At 41.7% G+C, this 19,376-nt stretch overlaps 1 protein-coding gene across 1 annotated transcript in view; it reads left to right on the top strand.

Moving 5' to 3' along the window:
• mta1 (metastasis associated 1) overlaps positions 1 to 19,152 on the top strand; it is a 42,662-nt gene extending 23,510 nt beyond the window's left edge. The window contains exons 4-18 of the mRNA XM_084568862.1: positions 2,060 to 2,186; positions 4,223 to 4,286; positions 4,623 to 4,740; positions 5,756 to 5,858; positions 6,543 to 6,642; positions 7,087 to 7,275; positions 8,610 to 8,684; positions 9,752 to 9,810; positions 10,139 to 10,275; positions 11,007 to 11,158; positions 12,323 to 12,512; positions 12,636 to 12,725; positions 13,245 to 13,400; positions 16,370 to 16,519; positions 18,471 to 19,152. Coding sequence (XP_084424988.1) covers positions 2,060 to 2,186; positions 4,223 to 4,286; positions 4,623 to 4,740; positions 5,756 to 5,858; positions 6,543 to 6,642; positions 7,087 to 7,275; positions 8,610 to 8,684; positions 9,752 to 9,810; positions 10,139 to 10,275; positions 11,007 to 11,158; positions 12,323 to 12,512; positions 12,636 to 12,725; positions 13,245 to 13,400; positions 16,370 to 16,479 — 1,670 coding nt within the window. The 3' untranslated portion in view covers positions 16,480 to 16,519; positions 18,471 to 19,152. The remainder of the gene's footprint in view (positions 1 to 2,059; positions 2,187 to 4,222; positions 4,287 to 4,622; positions 4,741 to 5,755; positions 5,859 to 6,542; positions 6,643 to 7,086; positions 7,276 to 8,609; positions 8,685 to 9,751; positions 9,811 to 10,138; positions 10,276 to 11,006; positions 11,159 to 12,322; positions 12,513 to 12,635; positions 12,726 to 13,244; positions 13,401 to 16,369; positions 16,520 to 18,470) is intronic.
• Positions 19,153 to 19,376: the final 224 nt, after the last annotated feature.

The following is a 19,376-nucleotide window of genomic DNA, read 5'->3' as shown; positions in this document are numbered from 1 at the left end:
GTGCACGGTCTTAAAAATAGTAGAACGCTTCTAACGGGATGATCTTATTGGTTGTGGGACGTGGAATGCGGTACCTAGTGTTTGTTTTGCGCAATCTGTTTTTAGGACTTAGGGAGGTATGGGCAATTTAAGTCGCAGTTAAAGTTAGGGATGTCCCAATCAAGTTTTTTTTTGCCCCCTCCAATCCGATATCGGATCTTTTAATAGTCAGTATCGGCCGATTCAAGTCCAGATCTGATCTTAAATGAATAAAATGTCCTACCCTGTGATTCATCAAGGCTTTTTTGACAACTTTGGTTGTCAAAGTTCATGTAGCGAGGAGAGGGTAGCTTGTACCTTGGCTCTAGAAAACCTGTGTTCTCTACTCCAGAAATGTTCTGGTCATCCTACAACATAAACTCTGACCCTCTCTGGAATATTCTTCATGTTGAATTTCTCTCCACCTAACCTTTCTCTTCTTTTAAGCGTAGCATTAAGTGTTTGTTGTTGTTGTTGTGGTGCAACTCGGCGTATTACGTTTTGTTGAATCAAGTTGATAGTTTTGAATGACGACCTTCTTGCACAATCTACAAATCTCCGCCCGACTGTCTTCCTTTTCCAGAGTATAAGATATCCGATCATTTTAGAAATGCAAGGATCATCTCCGATACCGACTGGGGAATCCCTAACCTTAAAGTGTTGCATTGTCGGCATTGTAATGTCAAAATCAGTAGCTGAAAGAAAACCTCTAGAAGTTGAAACCAGCTCGACTTTTATTTGTGCGTCATGCAGGGTCAGTGTTCAGGCGTTAGTTCGTGGCTTCACGTCGCTGACTTCTGTTGAAAATGGCTTGTAGCTTGTGGCTTATTGGGCCGATAGTGTGAACGCAGGATTAGCTGACTGGTGGTTGGTATAGCAGTGTCACTTAGTTCATTGCATATAGACTCATTAAAGCCTGCACGTCCATTTCTCAGATTTATCGTGTTTGACCAGTGTTTGCGGTTCATTCTAATGCCTCTACCAGTCTCTACACACTAGGACAGGAAAGTACCTACCCAGAAGCTGAATTACAAGAAGTACAATTGTTCTCAGTGCAGACAGTCTGAAAAGTGGGGGAACTTTCTCCAACGGTTGCAGAATCTATGACAGAGTCCCTGCCGTCCAAGAGCCCCTAATCAAAACAATATCCCTATAATGAAGACGCACACTCTCTTACTTTTCTTTTAATGAGGTACTTTTTTTTTGCAACTTTAATCCATTTTGGTAATGGTTTCCTTTGCCCAAACTTGTTTTTTTTTTTTTTTTTTTAATCTTAGGTTCATCAGTTTCAGTGGTTCTCATTCTGTGCACCTTTCACTAGTACGGAGATGTCGGCCTCTTGAGATTTCTGCCACTATCACACATCAGTGGAGGTGAATGTAATTTTGTTGGGGTAGCAGCAGTGGGAAAACCAACAAAATAAACTATCCCTCTTAGTCTTGTATTTATACACAGGAGAGCTCGTCCAATTTATATTAGTATCTATGAGGAGTAATGTTGCTCATTTATAGACGTCTTCAAATTACAAGACAGGGTTACAGTAACTCTACACTGACGCTTGTTTGTTTACATCCTATTAAGTGTTTTATTGTAGTTTTTTGTTCTGAACATGCAGAAAACACAACAGGAAGGCATTAAAAGGATGTAAAATCCTCAGGGGACTTAAAAGAGGACTGTGATACCCACGGCGTCGCTTTAGTAATGAGGGTAAAAATGCAGAATTGGAGCTCGGCACATCTTGTTATTCTCGCGTAGAAAAATCGGTGAGATTTATATAAGTGTGTTTGTATGTACACACAACTCTCCTCCTCCCCGAGGGACTTCATTGTTCCGGCTCATCAAGTGTGCATCCCCGTGTTTTATGTCCGCCCGTTGTGCACCTGAGACTGAGTGTGCGGCTACGGCAGATAGATTTGCATTTGCACAGTTTTCCCCGTGGACAGCCATTGTTCCGCCTCATGTGATGTGCGTGTGTTTGACCTTTTTACCCCCCCTTCCCTTCCCTTTTTTTTTTTCTTCCTCTTTTTTTTTTGCCTCATAGGGGAGCTGGAAGAGGAGATGGAGAATCCAGAGATGGCAGATCTCCCTGAGAAACAGAAACACCAGCTCAGACACAGAGAGCTCTTCCTGTCCCGCCAGCTGGAGTCCTTACCAGCCACACACATCAGGTACACTGCAGCACACCTCACTTGCATCACAGTGTTAATATCCACACAGTGCACTCTTTTTGATGACGTCAGATACCCGCCCAGGGCTGTGAATGAAGCTGCATTCGCCAAGTGTTTTAATCTTGTGGGTTACGCAGTGGAGTCAAACAATTCTCTCATAACAAAAAGAACACTTCAGATGGACTTTTCAAGGGAAAAATGGGTTCAGCAGTATCAAAACAAAACAAAATTAAGTGTCTAACAAACCTTTTTACTAGTGCTAAAAATAACTTGTAATGTCTGACTGACTTTGTGCCAAATATTACAAAAAAAATGATTTGTTGTTTTGTGTTTTTGATAACAGAACTGAGCTGACAAATCTAGTTTCCTGTGGCAGCTCCTGAATAAAATGCGAGTCCACTTTTTGCTTTTGGTGGGATTTGGTTGTGGTTGGATCCAAGGAATTCATTCAAGGAGTTTATAGTAGCAGAAATCCTTGAACAGCTGCAAATGTTCGCATTGGTGTTAGCATTTCATCTCTAACCCATGGATAATGCAGTGATCTGATGAGATATATGTGTTGAGTTGCCACAAAACATTAATCCAAATACAACACTTTAAAAAAAAATATATATATATTTCCCCAATTTTACTGACAACGCTGAATTAATTCAGTCAAAGACACCTGATGCTTACCTCCATCACGGGGCCGTCATGTAGAGAAAATGCATTTATTACGAGCAGTGTGAAACAATCAGATCCAGTTGCTAGAGGAGTAACCAGACTTACAGAAGATATTATTTTATTTAAACCTACCTGATGATCACCTCGGTCTGATCCTTTCATCTAATCCGACCTGGAGCGGAAGCTGGCATACGATAAAATGTCAGTTTGGAGTTGTTAACCTCACGGCTCATTTAGGACACTGCGGGACATAGATTTATACTTGTGCCCTCGTCAGTCTAAAAGGATCTATTAGATGCTAATATTTTAACATTGAACCGCTGATCAAGGGTTTAAACCACCCTCCTCTGTCTGGCCTTTACATTTTCATGATCAGTTCAGTCTATTCTGATTGAGCTTGTTACATTAATCATTAGTGGAATATATCAGTGTCCATGGAAACACAACGGATCACAGAGTTTCTTTTAAAGAAAACTTTAAGATCTGATCAAAGTTACTTTGAGCATTACAAGCATTACATAAGCTTACTTATACATTTCTAATTAAGTTTCTCCATGTTGTGTGAAAGCGACAGTTCTCTGACTAACTGTGTGAAAGCTGCTGATGTGATCATCAATCGGCTCCATTGCCGTCTCCCGCCGTCTGCTACACATCAACCTGCGAGACACTGGCGCAAAATAATCCACTTGCACGCAGTGTGTGTGTGCACGCGGAGCAATAAATGTCAACAGAAAGCTGCTTCTACATATAGACCTGCCGTTTCTCATCAGTAAGCTTCAGACAAACCCACCAAATCATTACCGCGTTATTACTTGACATTTCTGCAAGTGTCGCAGGACGCACACACTGACATCTGCCGGAATAAAAATACTCTGACGAGCAGTTTGCTTAGTGAGGAATTCAAGCTTGATTAAGTTTTCTAACTTATCGGCAGCGCGGAGGTTACGCGAAGGCGTCTGCGTTCATCACCCTGCCAAATCGTATTTGCTTCAGAGTGGAGAGGTATGACTAATTAGCTGGTAAATAATCAAAACTCAGACAGTGGCAGTTAGTGGACGGAGATGAGCGCTGTCAGTGTCAGCACACCGGACCGTGATTTATCAAATAACAGGCCGAGCCAACTGGAACTAAATCAATGTGGTCGCTGCAGATTCTGCTCCATCCTACAACAAACGTCGTCTTGTTTGGGTTTTTCTTGCAGAGGAGTTTAGGCCAGCTTTCATCTCGCACTTACATAAGCAGCAATCCCATGTCCTTCTGTTGTATTCTGTGTTTCACATGTTAAATATCACCGTCTTCTTCTTTTCATTCCCTCTCCTTTCACACTTTCCTCGCTTCCTTTTCCTTTACCTCCGCGCCGGGCCGGGCCGCAGAGGAAAGTGCTGCGTGACACTGCTGAACGAAACAGAGGCCCTGACGTCCTATTTGGACAGAGAGGTACGTCTTCATACCCAGTAACATGATGGGGTCTTCCTAAACTATGATTAGGTGTGTTAGATTTCGCTATGAGAGAGAGTGTGTGTGTGTGTGTGCGTGAAGGAGAGAGTCTTATGAGTTTAAAGATTCTTGTTTCCAGATGAATTATTCAGCGTGTTGACCCAGAATGTTCTTTTCGCGTACAGTAATGAGGAGACGAGAGACTAGTAGAGGAGGAAAAAAACGCACACACACACACACTGATACTCCCCACTCTTTCGCCTCTCCGCTTGCCCGTCTAACTTCCCGTTCCTTTCATTCCATCCTCCATGCCTTCCTGCCATCTGTATTTCCCAGGATGCCTTCTTCTACTCACTGGTGTACGACCCTCAGCAAAAGACCCTGCTGGCTGATAAGGGCGAGATCCGCGTTGGGAACAAGTACCAGGCGGACATCACCGACCTCCTCCAGGAAGGTGAGCCATACTTAAATCATAACAGTTTTAATTGATGCTTTTTTTTTTCTTTTTTCTAGAACAAATTATTCACAGAGAAGCAGATTGTTATTCTCCTGCAGGTTTCTTTTTTACTCCCAAGTATTTTTTTTTTTACCAGTCTTTCTGCATTAATGGTGAATCTGCCACAAGCCAACATTTACTTCAAATGTTTCTTTTTTTTTTTAGTAAGGAAATAAAAGAACAACTAACCAGTTTTGATTGCAAGCTAGGTTTCCATGGCGATCACGGTGTGGCCGCATGATTATACACAATCAAAGCATTTAAAATGACAGATTACTCCCTCGGTGCTGCGCAAGTGGTGACTCTACGGTCACCTGCAGAGAGCTGTTGGTGGCGGCCATGTTCATAAAAAATGCTTCATGCCCGACATCTACGAAGTTTTTCTGTTCCTGGCAATAAAAACTTCCGTTTTCTCCTACGATAGGACTGAATATACGTGCATTACTGCCTACAACTTTTTGTTTTGTTTTGTTTTTAGCCAAAATGTAAAGCTACTTCCTTGCACCTTCACCGTCTTGACCTCACTATTGAAACCCACAATTATTTTCATTCAGACGAGCTGAAAGACGTTTTGTGCCAATGTTTTGGTGCAGATAATGAGTTTCAGATGTTACCAATTTTATTTCTGCCAGATTTGGCATCCGTTGTTTCGCCAGAGTTTTATTCTTAGCAGGTGGGCGAACCTCTGAAATTGCAATTAAGGCACCGTGGGACACCGAGCGCTCCTAATTAAACCCGTGTTAATGGAATTCTCCTACACGTGTTAGAAGCTCGGGCTAGGTTGGCGGCTTGGTTTCAGGCTGGCAGCTTGACAGACCCCACCTCTTCAACTCTGGGATTCATTAAAGCTGTACACAAAGCAGAGTTTTTTTTTTTTTTTTCTATAGGAAAATTAGGAAAAGGTTTCTCAAGACTATGAGGGTCTTGGACAACAGCAGAGATTCACCAGCGTCCCATTTCTTTGTGTCCTCAGGTGAGGAGGATGGCAGGGACCTGGAGAAACTAGAGGAGAAGGTCTGGGACCCCAACAGTTTGCTGACAGAGAAACAGATTGACCAGTTTTTAGTAGTAGCTCGGTAAGTCTACACAGATATGCAAAAACACGTACAACGACAATAGAAGAAAAGAAAAGCATGAATTTGCATAGGATTAATAGTTAAATGGCTTTGTTCAAAGGTAAAAAAAAAACAAACAACCAGCTCCTTTTAATTTCGCTGATAAACAGTTTGCATAAGTCTGATTCATTTCTGGAGTTACATCCAGCAGCTTCTTGATAGAAAAAAGACTTCAGGGAGTAATTGAAACTGTTCTTTTATTTGCATGTTAATAACGCCAATATTTTAAAAGATATAAACACTTTTACAAGGGATTGTGGAGGTATGAAATGTAAAGCTCATGCAAGGACCACTCCCTCCACACTTTATGCTAAGCTAAGATGACCGACATCACATTTATTGAACATTGTTTGCAGCAGAATCAATCCTGTCATCTAATTTTCAAACGTTTCCTGACATCTTTTTATTCTAGTCTATCTATCTATCTTCTAGTTTTCAGTTTTCCGAGCCAGATAGGATTGCTTAGCAGTGTTAGCCTCGTCTGTGCTAATTAGCTGTAGCTGTATTATTAACCTGGCAGAGTTGCAGCATGACTTTTCTGGATAAATAGTTCTTTACGTTGAACACCAGGTGTAGGTGGTCCGAGTAAAACGCCGTTTGTTTCCTGTCTCTTTGTACATATTTCTTCATATTTGTGTCCTATAGGTCAGTAGGAACATTTGCCAGAGCTTTGGACTGCAGTAGTTCTGTCCGGCAGCCCAGCCTCCACATGAGTGCTGCTGCAGCCTCCAGAGACATCACCTTGGTGAGATATATATATATATAAAATAAAGCAGGTTTGGGTTAAATGGGCATCACACCATATGGGCACAGTGTCAAAGAGAAGTAAGGCTGTTAATCAAAGACACGCCTGTATGTATGCCTTTAGTGCACACGTGTGTTCATGTGTGGATGTTTGTTGTGACTATTAAGGTCTGTGTTTGGTTATCCCTAACAAGCAGTATGCCTCAGAATCTACTCTGCCCCAGATCTTGGACACATATATAAAACATAGATTAGAAGCCTTCCAGCTATACACGCAAACACAAACACAACTCAAAGCCTCGCACAAGGACTTGCATCTAAACACATGGACTCAACACTTAAAATATTGTCTAACTCGTCCAAACACATCATGTTTTGCGGAAATTAACTGCATAACCGCCTCAAACGGCGTTCCGACTAACACAGATTTCTGTCTCACATTTAGTTTCATGCAATGGACACCCTCCACGCTACAAGCTATGACATGACTCGAGCCATTGCAGCGCTGGTGCCTCAGGGTGGGCCCGTCCTCTGCAGGGATGAGATGGAGGAGTGGAGCGCCTCGGAGGCAAACTTGTTCGAGGAGGCGCTTGAGAAATACGGCAAAGACTTCACCGATATCCAACAGGATTTCGTGAGTGGCAAACCAATATCGAACACACTACTGTTTGCTTTCTTGTCTCAAATTAGACGCCATATATATGACACTGTCTTATCTGAAAGTGAATGAATAAATAACGACTGGAAGCTAGGATATCGCTAGCTAAACATGCATACAAGCACCTCTGTTTCCTATTAACCTCAGAATAACAAAGATTACACAAAGATGCATACAATAATTTGTCGTTTTGACATCGTAGCGGTTCTGGTAGGTGCATTTCTAGATGGGGCTCATTACAACTGGAGCTAAGTTGGGGAATTTCCTTCAAAAATATTTTATAAGTCATTCCAAATCTCAGAATTACCTATAAATTATTTATTTGCTACGTACATAAGGTGGTCATAATTATCAGGCTTGATCAGTTGAGGAAAGTCTCAATAGGAACCCAGTGCACCCATAACAACTTCTTCTGAGTGCAGAAACCCCAGGAATAGAGCTCAACATCTGTACCAGACATTCATGGACTTCATTTAGGAACTTTCTTTAGGCTGATTTAGCTTTTATACAACTTCCAAGCACAAAAGTAGCGTACTGTAAACCAGCACCACGGCCAGCCGTGTGGTAAAGACTGAAAATGTAAATGCAAGGCACATTTTCAGAAGAAAAACTGTTTGTTAAAAGCGGGGAGAAAAGTGCCTCTCTGTTGTAGCTCCTCTGTGCTTTCAGCCTGAGAAGAATGGTGCTGCCTTTGGTGGACTTTTCCTTTTGTGCTCTCACTGTGTGCATCGCTCCACCACCTGGTGGCTGGCCGCTGTCAGTGCTGCTTGTTTCCACTCAGGCCTTTTCTCCAACAACACGACCGTACCACCATTATGGGTGGGGCCACTGCTTGACAGCTCATTTTCCTTTCCAACTTCTTAGAGGGGAACTTTGGAGTTCAGCTTCAGTAGCTTCCCTGAATATATTTACCTTTTCTGCATGGAGTCTAGTCATAAAAATTCCAACCTCAGCAACTGCACTCTTTCCTGCTGAAAGGCATCTTTTACATCCATAAAATGTCAAGAATTGAAACTAGATTCAGTTCAATAGAGAAAAACTGTCATTCCTTCCATTTAATAACCTGGAACTTGACCTTAATTTCACAATTAATATAATCAGTAAAGCCAACGTTAAGTTGATTTTTCTGTTGAATGACTAATCTTCTAATCAGCTAAGTGTTTTCAGCTTTAATTTCACTTCGAGACTTTCTCCACCAGTCTGATGATTGAAGCCGACAGCCTGTCAGTCACAAATCTGCTGCCACGACTCCTTTAACTCCCGCCGCTCTAAAATAATAATTATTTTGTCTTTTTTTTCTCCTTCTGCAGCTGCCCTGGAAATCCCTGACGAGTATTATCGAGTATTACTACATGTGGAAGACCACGGATAGATATGTACAGCAGGTAAGGACTCCCGTTATACATCAGTGATTTTAAGAAACACTTGTAAAAGATTGTCAGCCTTGTCTGGATGATGATGACCCCTCAGTCTCTTCTCATAATTTGTAAAGGTTTGATAGAATCTTTGGCAAAACATGGACTAATTTAAATGGGATCTTGTTAAAAATGGATCAACATATCAAGGGTTTCAGTCGTCTATGTCTTTGTAGCTAGCTAGCCCACCCCAAATGTTTCAGAGTGAAACAAGAAGAATACTACAAGGGATAAATATATTGCATATTATTAAATCCGATCTCAGAACCTGGCCTGAAACCCCCAGGGCAAGCATGTAGGCGACGGTGGCAAGGAAAAACAAGAAATGACAAGAAATAACAAGAAAACCCAGCTCATATGGAGGGACCCATCTGCATGAGGCCGGCCGGGTAGAGACAGAAAAAGAGAGAGAAGAGAGCAGCGGGAGGAACGAGACAAACATACATCTGTCAGAGAGGGACACGCAGCAGTTAACATGCTATACAGTAGTACCACAGAATTGCATGAGTAGTAATGGAGAAGAAATTAGATAAGAAATTAGAGGATATGAGCTCGGCGCCAGAGAGAAGAGAGTAGAGCACATGTCCTCAGTGCATCGTCCCCCAGCTAACTATAAGCGTTGTCAAAAAAGAAAGTCTTGAGCCTAACCTTAAAAGGTGGTGTCTGGGTGTCTACCTCCCGAAACCCAAACTGGGAGCTGGTTCCACAGGAGAGATAGAGGCTCTACCTCCTATTCTAATTTTTCTAGATAATTCTAGGAACCACAAATAGGCCTGCGCTTTGAAATCGAAGTGATCTGTTGGGATGATCTGGTACATTGAGGTCTTTAAGATGCGAAAAACACCTAGTCTCTTCCTTTACCTGTTGAGCCTAATCAGCTAGATCCATGTTGACTCCTGCTCTCATGGCTGTTGAACTTTCCTTACATGCTTATTTTACTCACACAGTGTTGCATGAGTGTAAGGAACCGACTACATAATAATCACATTACTCTTCCGTGTCCTCACTCCCTCCTCCCTCTCGTGTCTCCACTCCAGAAACGGTTAAAAGCAGCCGAAGCAGAAAGCAAGTTGAAGCAGGTCTACATCCCCAACTAGTGAGTACTTCAGTGCACTTTTATTTTTGAGAAATATGTAATGTATTCCTCTTTGATTTTGGTACATATTATGCGCTCATTATAAAATATATAAAAACGAGAAGGCTGCAGTGACATCTCTGGTGTTTTAACACCGACAAGCGAAGCACAGACCCTCGTGTCACCGTATTAGTATTCATGGCACCTCTCAGTTCAGTGTCAGTATAACCGCTGTGTCTGGCAGCATGCTGATGAATGTTATCTATTCTCTTAGTGAACGTACACTGAGCTGCCCTGTCTTATCTCTATCTCCGGTCTGACCCCGTCTCTGCTCATGTGCCCCCCGCAGTAATAAGCCAAACCCCAACCAGCTGAGTAACAATGTAAAGCCGGCTCTGGTAAATGGAGCGGCGGGGGCAGCTGTCCCGGGACCTCCAGGCACAGTACCGACCCCCGGCCTGGGCCGAGCTTGTGAAAGCTGCTACAGTAAGTCCTTGACTTGCGCAACTACAATAACTGCTGTTTCTTTGTGTGCTGGAATAATAACTCGGCGCTTTAAGAAAGTTAAATTATACGCGATGAACTTGAAGTAATTGCTTTGGCATTCACATTTATGCAATTATATTTCGACGAGGCTGTTGAACATGTTGTGTACACTTTAATAAAAAGCAGAATCTTGTACATTTAAAAGCCCTTTAAACAATGTATTTACACATCAATGTATGAATTAACAAGCCTCTTAATACACCAGATAAAACAACTGACATAACAGCTTAATGACAGTGGTAGTTCTATAGAAGTCGCTGTATTGACATTTAAAATGTCAGAGAAAAGTAAAGGCAGTGAGATTGTTATCATTAATAAACCGTAAAAGCCTCAGATCTTTGGGAAAATATGACATTTAGTGTTTATCTTTTTTAATTTAATCGTCTTAATATGTACTCTGAAGTTAATAAGGATAATTTAACAAACACAGACCCGGTACGTGCTCTCTGTATGTGGCACACATTTGATAATGGATTTACATAATGGAAAGAGAGGAGAGAATAGCGTTACGTGCCCTGCAGCAGACTATTGTTTGAATTATTCTGGCAGCTGTACTTAATTCACTGATGAATGATTAAACTTTTTTTCTGATGATTGTATGTGTGTTTATAACTCTGTAACGCTGCGCCATCACTTTCCTCTGTGTGCGTCTCATCCTTTTGGTTGTGTAGCCAGCAGCTCGTACCAGTGGTACTCGTGGGGACCCCCCAACATGCAGTGTCGCCTGTGCGCTTCATGCTGGACCTACTGGAAGAAGTACGGAGGGTTGAAGATGCCCACGAGACTGGACGGCGAGAGGCCCGGACCCAACCGCAGCAATATGGTACGAGCTGACACGCAGAAAACTGTACTTTGTTCATATGCTTTTTTGTAAAATATTGGAAAATATAAAGATTATAGTCGCTACATTCAATATGATCGGTAGTCCTATACTAAAATATATTAATTTGACTGTGATATGTAGCAAAGAAAAGCCTCAGGTCCTCACTTTTAAGAAGCTGAATCCACAAGTGTTTGAATTTTTTCTATATTTTTCTTTATGAATATATATAATTAATACTATAATCAACCATTATTCAAAAAGGATAATAGTGTTTCCTAAACGATCACTATTTAATTAAATTTACTTAATACTTAAAATGTCCTTAAATCTTTTTCCCGCCACAACATTATGACCACTGACAGGGGAAGTAAATAACATTGTCCATCTTGTGGCAGTTTAGTGTTCTGCTGGGAGACTTTTGGACCTGGCATTCATTCATGTGGATGTTACTTAGACATGTAGCACCCACCTAGACCAGACCACCCCCCCACCCCACCCCATAGCAATGACACTCCTTGATGGCAGCAGCCATCCCCAGCAGGATGCAGCCTGACACAAGCACACACACAAAAACGCTTTAGGAACAACTACAAAAAAATGTGAAGAACAGCACAAGGTGTTGACCTGGCCTCCAAATTCACTAGATCCCAAGCTGATCAAGTATCTGTGGGATGATCCACAGAGGTCCCTCCCCTCAACCCATAGGACCCAAAGGCCCCCCAATAACAACATCCTGGTGCCAGACACCACAGGACACCCTCAGAAGGCCCATGTCCATTCTCTGATGAGTCACAACGTGGTCGTAATGTTATGACTGATCAGTGTAAGGTTCAATTTAAGTGTTATGTAGTCAAGTAAATTTTGAGCTGTTAAATGATTTGGTTGTCCTCATTAGTCTGAAAACCGTTTTCAGTAAACTTTTGCATTTTGGGAAGATTTCCAAGCGGCTCCATCTTTTCAACCAGTGTCGATAAATCAGAATAATTAAATCCTACAATTTACTCCAAATGTTTTCTCTGTCAATCAATCGGGTGATAATTTGACCTGCCTCTAGTCCGTCCGTGGTCATTAAGCTGTTAATACACAGTCCAACTATACTGATCCCTCCAGATTTATAATATAAAATAAACATGTTCTTTTCTTATTTTGTCTTTGTTCCTCCAGAGCCCTCACGGCCTGCCTCTGCGGCACAGCGGCAGCCCCAAGTTTGCGGTAAAAACCCGACAGGCTTTTTACCTGCAGACTACCGTGCTGACGCGGGTCGCTCGCCGCATCTGCCAGGACATCATCAAGCCTCGATATTTGGCCAGGCACCCCTACCTCCCTGTCAACACAGCAGCCATCAAAGCAGAATGTAGGGACCTGATTTTACCCCTACGTAGAATCACATGATCAGTACATTAAGCATCTAAAGAGGCCTCTTGTATCTCAGCCTTTATTTTATCAATGACTGTATTGTTTCTCTGGATATCTACAGGCGCCCTGCGGTTACCAGATGGGCCAAAAAAGCCTTTGCCACTGAAGCCGGTGGAACGTAAACCTCTGGAATCTGTGGTTCGGTATTTAGGTAAGAAGAAGATGACTGATTAGTTTCTGATTTAATTAGGTGTGGTGCACATTTAGTCGATTTGTTTGCCTGTATATTATTTAAATGAACACACATTTATTCTGAAGCAAAAACAATATTTCAGGGTCAGTTTCAACCTTGGTTAGTTTAATAGATTTTTTGGCATTTTTAGAAATGTGTTAAAATCTTGTTGATGTTCGTTTTGCAATTGGCTATTTTTATTTTATTTATATTTTTAAAAAACTGTCTCCAAGGCAGATGGAGCAGGCATCGTATTTTAAAAATGACAAGCATACTTTGCATCTTTCGGTGCTCTCGGATGTTCCTGGATGGTCTCAAATGTGCTGTTTGTTTTGATTAATTAAATTCAGTGCGAGAGGAAATTATCTTGTCGTTACAAATGCAGCCGCATGAATCTGACCCCTCGTTCTGGTCGCAAATAATTCATGGCTCATTAAGTCAAATGTTTTTTGTTTTGCGTCCTCTCTTCTCTTCGTCCATCTCGGGTGCGTGTCTCAGAAGCACACCCCCGTCCACCCAAGCCCGACCCCCCGACTCGTGGACCCTCCATCTCCATGGGCAGCCTGACGCCCATAAAGTCCTCCCCCATCCTCAACAACGGCTCACCCACCATCCTGGGCAAACGCAGCTACGAACAGCACAACGGACTAGATGGTGAGCGAGACTCTAAGTACATGTCTGTGTGTGTGTCTGTGTTTGATTTCACTCCATATCTATGAAAATAGATAATTTAGGTTGTTAATATATCAAACTAATATTATGTATAGTCATTAAAACACCTTCTGTAGCTGAACTTCAGCAAATCAGCTGCAAAAATCATCTAAAATACTAAGAATTTTCCACTTTAGTCATCATTTCCAGTAATTATCCTCACCTAATCTAATTTACTTATTACTTTTTATATAAGGCCTTTAATTAGACATAAGGTTTTGCTTTATAAATCACTTAAATTACCCTTAATTTGTGTGTAAATTGGACCAATAAGTCAGTTGTTCTCTGGTTTTGGCTGAAATATATTTATTTATTTATTTGCTTGCTTTTTAAATTTGTTGCAGTACTATTTTATTTATTTATTTTTATTTATTTATTGGTTTTAACTCTCAAACTCAAATGTATTAGATCTTTCATGAATGGAAAAACTTTAATATCCCTACTGAACACTGATTAGTTGAATCCTTCAGAGGAATATAAAGGAGCATCCGAGCTCCACTCGATGCTCCGCCGAGGGGTTAAAAGTTTGTGTGGGGCTCCTTATTTTTTTGGGTTATGTCCCACTTTCTCTCTCCCCTGAGAAATGAGGGAGAGTGGGGTAGAGATGGACTGGGAGATGAAGAGCGTGAGAGAGTATGCCAAGAGAGAGAAACGGAAAGAGAGAGGGAGAGAGGATGGTATCGGCCTTGCTGCTTTAGCTGGAGGCTACGGTCTATGTTGTCATGGTAACAGCAGAGAGGAGGAGGAGGAGGAGGACGAGGAGGGCTGGGTAAGTGTGTCCTGAGGGAAAGCATCTCCAGTGGTCTGTGAGCCCACCTCAGGCCCAGGCTGGAGCAGCGCATCAGGAGGAGATTTGGGCTGGAAATCAGCCGGGGCCGAAAGGATTAGGGATTTGTTTTTTGTTTTGTTCCACACCCAACTTAAAATAATTCATCAGCGGACAGGGAAAGGATTCGGTTATTATTTCTGCAGCGATCAGGCATAACATCTCCCTTGTGCCTCCAAAACAGTTGTGACTCATCACAGATGGGACATGGGCCTTCTGAGGGTGTCCTGTAGCGTAGTGGGGGCCTTTGGGTCCTGTGGGTTGAGGGAGCCTCTGTGGATCATCCCACAGATACTTGATCAGTCTGGGATTTGGAGGCCAGGTCAACACCTTGTTCTGTTCTTCAGGTTTTTGAGTTGTTCCTAAACCATTTTTGTATGTGTGCCTGTGTCAGGGAGTGTCATTGCTATGGGGTGGGGGTGTCTGGTCTGGTCTGGTCTAGGTGGGTGCTACTTGTCTAAGTAACATCCACATGAATAAATCCCAGGTTGAAAAGTTTCCCAGCAGAACACTGAATTGTCACATAGATGTTATTTACTTCTCCTGTCAGCGGTTTTAATGTTGTGGCTGATCGGTGTATAAGTGTTTTAGAGGACCCACAGAGTTTACCTCAGGTTTATGGAGCTTCATAGTGAATTCCAGCTCATCCTTTAGCTGCGTTATTATCAAATTTACTATTTTGCGTCAGTCCCATGCTCTCATAGCGTCATGTGTCTGTAAACAAGACACCCTGAGGAAGAGATGGTGCACAAAGCATCTAAACAGACAGATATTTACCAAAGGAGTTGATAAATGCAAATCAGAGCTGAAGGACACTGGATATTTGGTTAAGACACCCTTACGGCGTTCTGGGAAGTTGAAGTCAAATAAGTTTCCCCTTATGAACCTGCAGTAGGATGTGAGTGTTGTGTTTGCTGCCCCCTAGTGGTAAAATAAACTGATGCACTGTTAGGACCTCTACAGTTTTGACATGTTGCGTCTTGTTTGATTCGCACAAAACTATAAATATAAAAACAATGAAGTGGTGTTTTCTTTTATTGTGAATCTGGTGTCATGACTTAAACCTTGGACTTAAAACAGAAGTTGGGACTTGGGCTGTATCTTAATTCATACATCAGCAATTTATAACTTTGCCATCATCTCAAACTTACTGATTTAGCGAAGCATGTGGAGGTTGTTGAAACAAACCGCATCGTTAAAAGAAATATGTGCAGCGCTTTACAATCTGTTGCTTGTAAAAACTGAAAAATTATATCAAGTTGGATCCCCTGACAGTATAATATAATTTACTTAATTATAAGACCTCTAATAAGAAATGAGGTTTTACTTTATAAATTAATTAAATTAGCCTCAGTTTGTGTTGGTGGTTGGTGTGCAAGTTGTTCCTGTAAGTTAGTTATTCTCACGTTTTAAAGTATTTGAATGACATAATGCTTATTTTAGTTCAATATGTTGTTTTAAATTAACTGTTTGCTACATATTTTATTGTTCACTGGCATTTACAAAAGAAAATTGCATTTGTTGTTTTAGTTGATCATAAAATAGAGTTGACGAATTTGGTAAAAGACACAAAAACTAACATTAACTAACTGTTCACTACTCTCTCTTCTTTAGATGTTACTTAAATAACCTGGTCCTCAGTCCGTGGAGCAGGACAGAGACGGCAGCCCGTCACTGAACAAGCTTCCTATCATGTTAGATTAGAGCAATCAAAGTATAAGGCAGAATGGAGGCATGAGTTAGCCTTGGAGGCAGCTAAACTTTCCCCACCCGCAAAGTCTTTGCAGCGGAAAGTTGGTCTGGAGTCGCTGCCTTGGGAGCTGGTTACGCTCCGGCAAAGACCTGTCGGGTCAATCATGTCATCTGGACGGGTTTTATGTGATGATGGACAGAACAGCAGCAACGTCATAGCCATACACGTCATCAGAAGTATGTTTGTTCATGTCTGCAGATATACTAAAGAAACTGCTATGTACGATCTGAAGCCACCAGGGGGCAGAAGAAGGACTGCAGTCTAACGGAGGATGTGTGTGTTTGTTTTCTGCCTCGCCTCCTCCTCTCATGCTGTTCTCATCCTTGTTTGTAGGTACTAAATCCAAAGGCCTGACTCCACAGTGGGACATTATGGCCAAACGAGTGAGTGACGCGGTGCGGCCCTCGGCCTCGCTGCAGGATGAGGTACATGAACTGGACTGAACGCTCTGTGGGGACGACCTCTACTGCACACCCCAGTGAGGTGAGACGCGCGTTTCCAACATTAATATTGCAGGAGGACAGTTACGGTGTTTGATTTGTTTTTGATGGGGAAACTGCGGAAGAAAAATCCATTTATTGGATTCATAGTTTTGAGATGTTTTGAGGTAATAACGTTGAAATAGGAGACATGTTCAACATACCAATATTAGTCTCTTTTATTTTTAAATTCATCTGGGAAAGTTTATTCAAAAACGGTGAAGAAAGGCAACTGGACTTGTAGAGACTTAGACTTAGGTTTGGACTTGGGCTCCGCTGACCCTCTATCGTCTGGTTTAGTGGATGTGATGGATTGTCCATGTCTCCAACTCACTGCCAATAACTCATAATGAGTCTCAATAAGTCTCTCGAAGACATTTCGCCACTCATCCAAGAAGCTTCAACTCTACAAGTCCAGTTTCCTTTCTTTAATGTTTTTGGGTGCACCATGACCTGGATGACTGAGATCCTTTACAGACATCAGGGAAAGTCTGCACTCACTGTTTGGAGTTTGCATGGAAGTAGACATAGAAGACTCTCTTTTTTTCACGTGGCCTCGGACAAGTTGTTTAATTTTAGCAGCGTTCGACTGAAAGCTTTTACACTGCATTAAATGGGAAAACGCAGCAAATATTGATTCATTTGCACTTAACATGTTACGGGTTTTGATAACAAAATAATGCATGAAATGACAGTGCAGCTTTGTGAAGTCACTGACATTGTTGGTTTTACAGTTTCCTCTCACGGCATCATTTTTGGCTGAACTTAATTCACTGTCACCGCTCTGTCAAACTGCATTAACTACTTTGTGAATATGGTGTTGCATTTAGCAGCTAAAGAAAAAAAATAATCTCCCTCAGTGACCAGTAGCTCAAGAGATCTTTGTTTACTGACACGCTCATGTCAACTTAAAGGGGAACTACCGTTTTTTTACAACCTGGATCTTATTTCTGGCATAAAATACGATCGTTTACTCACCCATATAACTTTGGTGTCATTTGGAGTCGTTTGTCAGATATTTAGATCAGCGTATATCCATATAGTGGGAGTGACTGGGGCACCGAAACACAGCCTCTAAATAACGCATTATCTGCCACGAAACTGGTTCATTTCACCAATGTTTTGTTATGATACGCTAGTGCTATTCCCCGTTGAGTCTAGAGTTACCTGTTATCTATTTGCGGACGTGCAGTGGTTTGTTGTTCTTTGGCCAGCTGTTCCTCTCTCTGCCTCCGCATCCTCCTTTCAACGAGCTCCTCATCCGTATACTCTGCCTCAAAGCGGTAAGGACGTCCATCATAAACAAAGTCGTCGTCCACAACCTCAGAATCGGAAAAATATTCAGCCATGTTGCAAAAAAAACTAGCAGTAGCAAATTACAAGTAAACAAGCCGTGTGGCGCTCAGAGATGACATCATCCAGGTCAGAGGTTAGTAGGTCAATCTACAGACCCCGGATGATGATAACAGGTAACTCCGGACTCAACGGGGAATAGCACTAGAGTATCATAATAATATTGGTGAAATGAACGAGTTTCGCGGCAGATAATGCGTTATTTAGAGGCTGCGTTTCGGTGCCCCATTCACTCCCACTATATGGATATACGCAGATCTAAATATTTGAGAATGACACCAAAGTTATATGGATGAGTAAACAATAACGAAAAACAGTAGTTCCCCTTTAAAGATGATCATGTGTTGTGATCACAGCTTGTTTCTGCTGCCTCCAAGTGGCCAACTACATCAATGACTGCAGGTTTAAGATTCAGTTTGCTGTGGAGACAGAAAATCATTTTAAATATAAGAAGAAGTGAGTTGTCTGTGAGCGTGTGCTAAAAGGGGTAACAGGATATTTATTACACTACAACTGTTATGAATGAATGATTCATTGCCAACATTTAACTGTTATTTGATGACAAGATAGTAACAGCTTTCCCCTTTTTTTCTTTTCTACAGCAGAGGGGGACATGAAATGGAAAAGGCTTTTTCCACTAAACCATAGCTGAGGGCAGCTGAGGGACGTTGAAGCTGGAAGAAGACGACAGCATTGGCCACCTTTCTTCAGTCAGTACGGGTCTGTCAGACGGCTGGAGGCCAACCGATAATCGATCAGTTTGGCTGCGGTCAATCAGAAGATGAGCCTGACTGTACAGGACTGTGTTTATTACTTACATTTCTCGTTATTACTGTCTTTGTAATTATTGTTATTGTTATTATAATTTTTTTTTTTGTACCAACTATAACTCAGCTTATTGTTTGTCGATCAAACGATGGAACTTGTGAAGTTTCACGAAAAAATCGCTTGCGAAACCCTGTGGAGAAAAAGAAAAAGAGGGGTGGAAGGAACGTAACATAAGCCACTTGCATCTTCTGTGTTTTTCTTTTTTTTTTTTCTTTTTAAAAAAAAAAAAACAAGTCAGAAAGGAGACGCACTTTTATTTCAGCGACATGAGTTCAACTTGTCTTCTGTTTCATTAAATTTGAATGCTCTACAGGAGATTTTCTGTTGTGTGAGCCGGCCCTGCTCTTCGGCCAGAGAGGTTTAACTTATTGAGAAGGACTTGGTGTTTTTTCTACCTTTTTCACAAGTAATGCATCTATGCTTCGATAATGTAATTAAAAAAGATCATTGATTTTCCCTCTTCTTTTGGTGTCTGTGCGCCGAGGTCCGCTGTGTCGCAGGCCGGACCGAGTGTTCTTCATATGCAAAACAATGGAAACTTTTCCTGATTCCTTTATATCTTATCAGTATTAAGAGGATTTAATGCACCAACAGGAACATGTTTTGTAAGAAAACGCCTGAAAACAACTAAAAAAGCAGGAGTGAGCTCTGCTTTTTACGTCCAATCTTTCGTCTGTGTG

The sequence above is a fragment of the Chelon labrosus genome (genome assembly GCF_963514085.1).
Source record: "Chelon labrosus genome assembly, chromosome: 20".
Lineage (NCBI taxonomy): Eukaryota > Metazoa > Chordata > Actinopteri > Mugiliformes > Mugilidae > Chelon > Chelon labrosus.
Note: the sequence above shows the minus strand (reverse complement) of the source record. Positions and strands in the feature narration are given on the sequence as shown.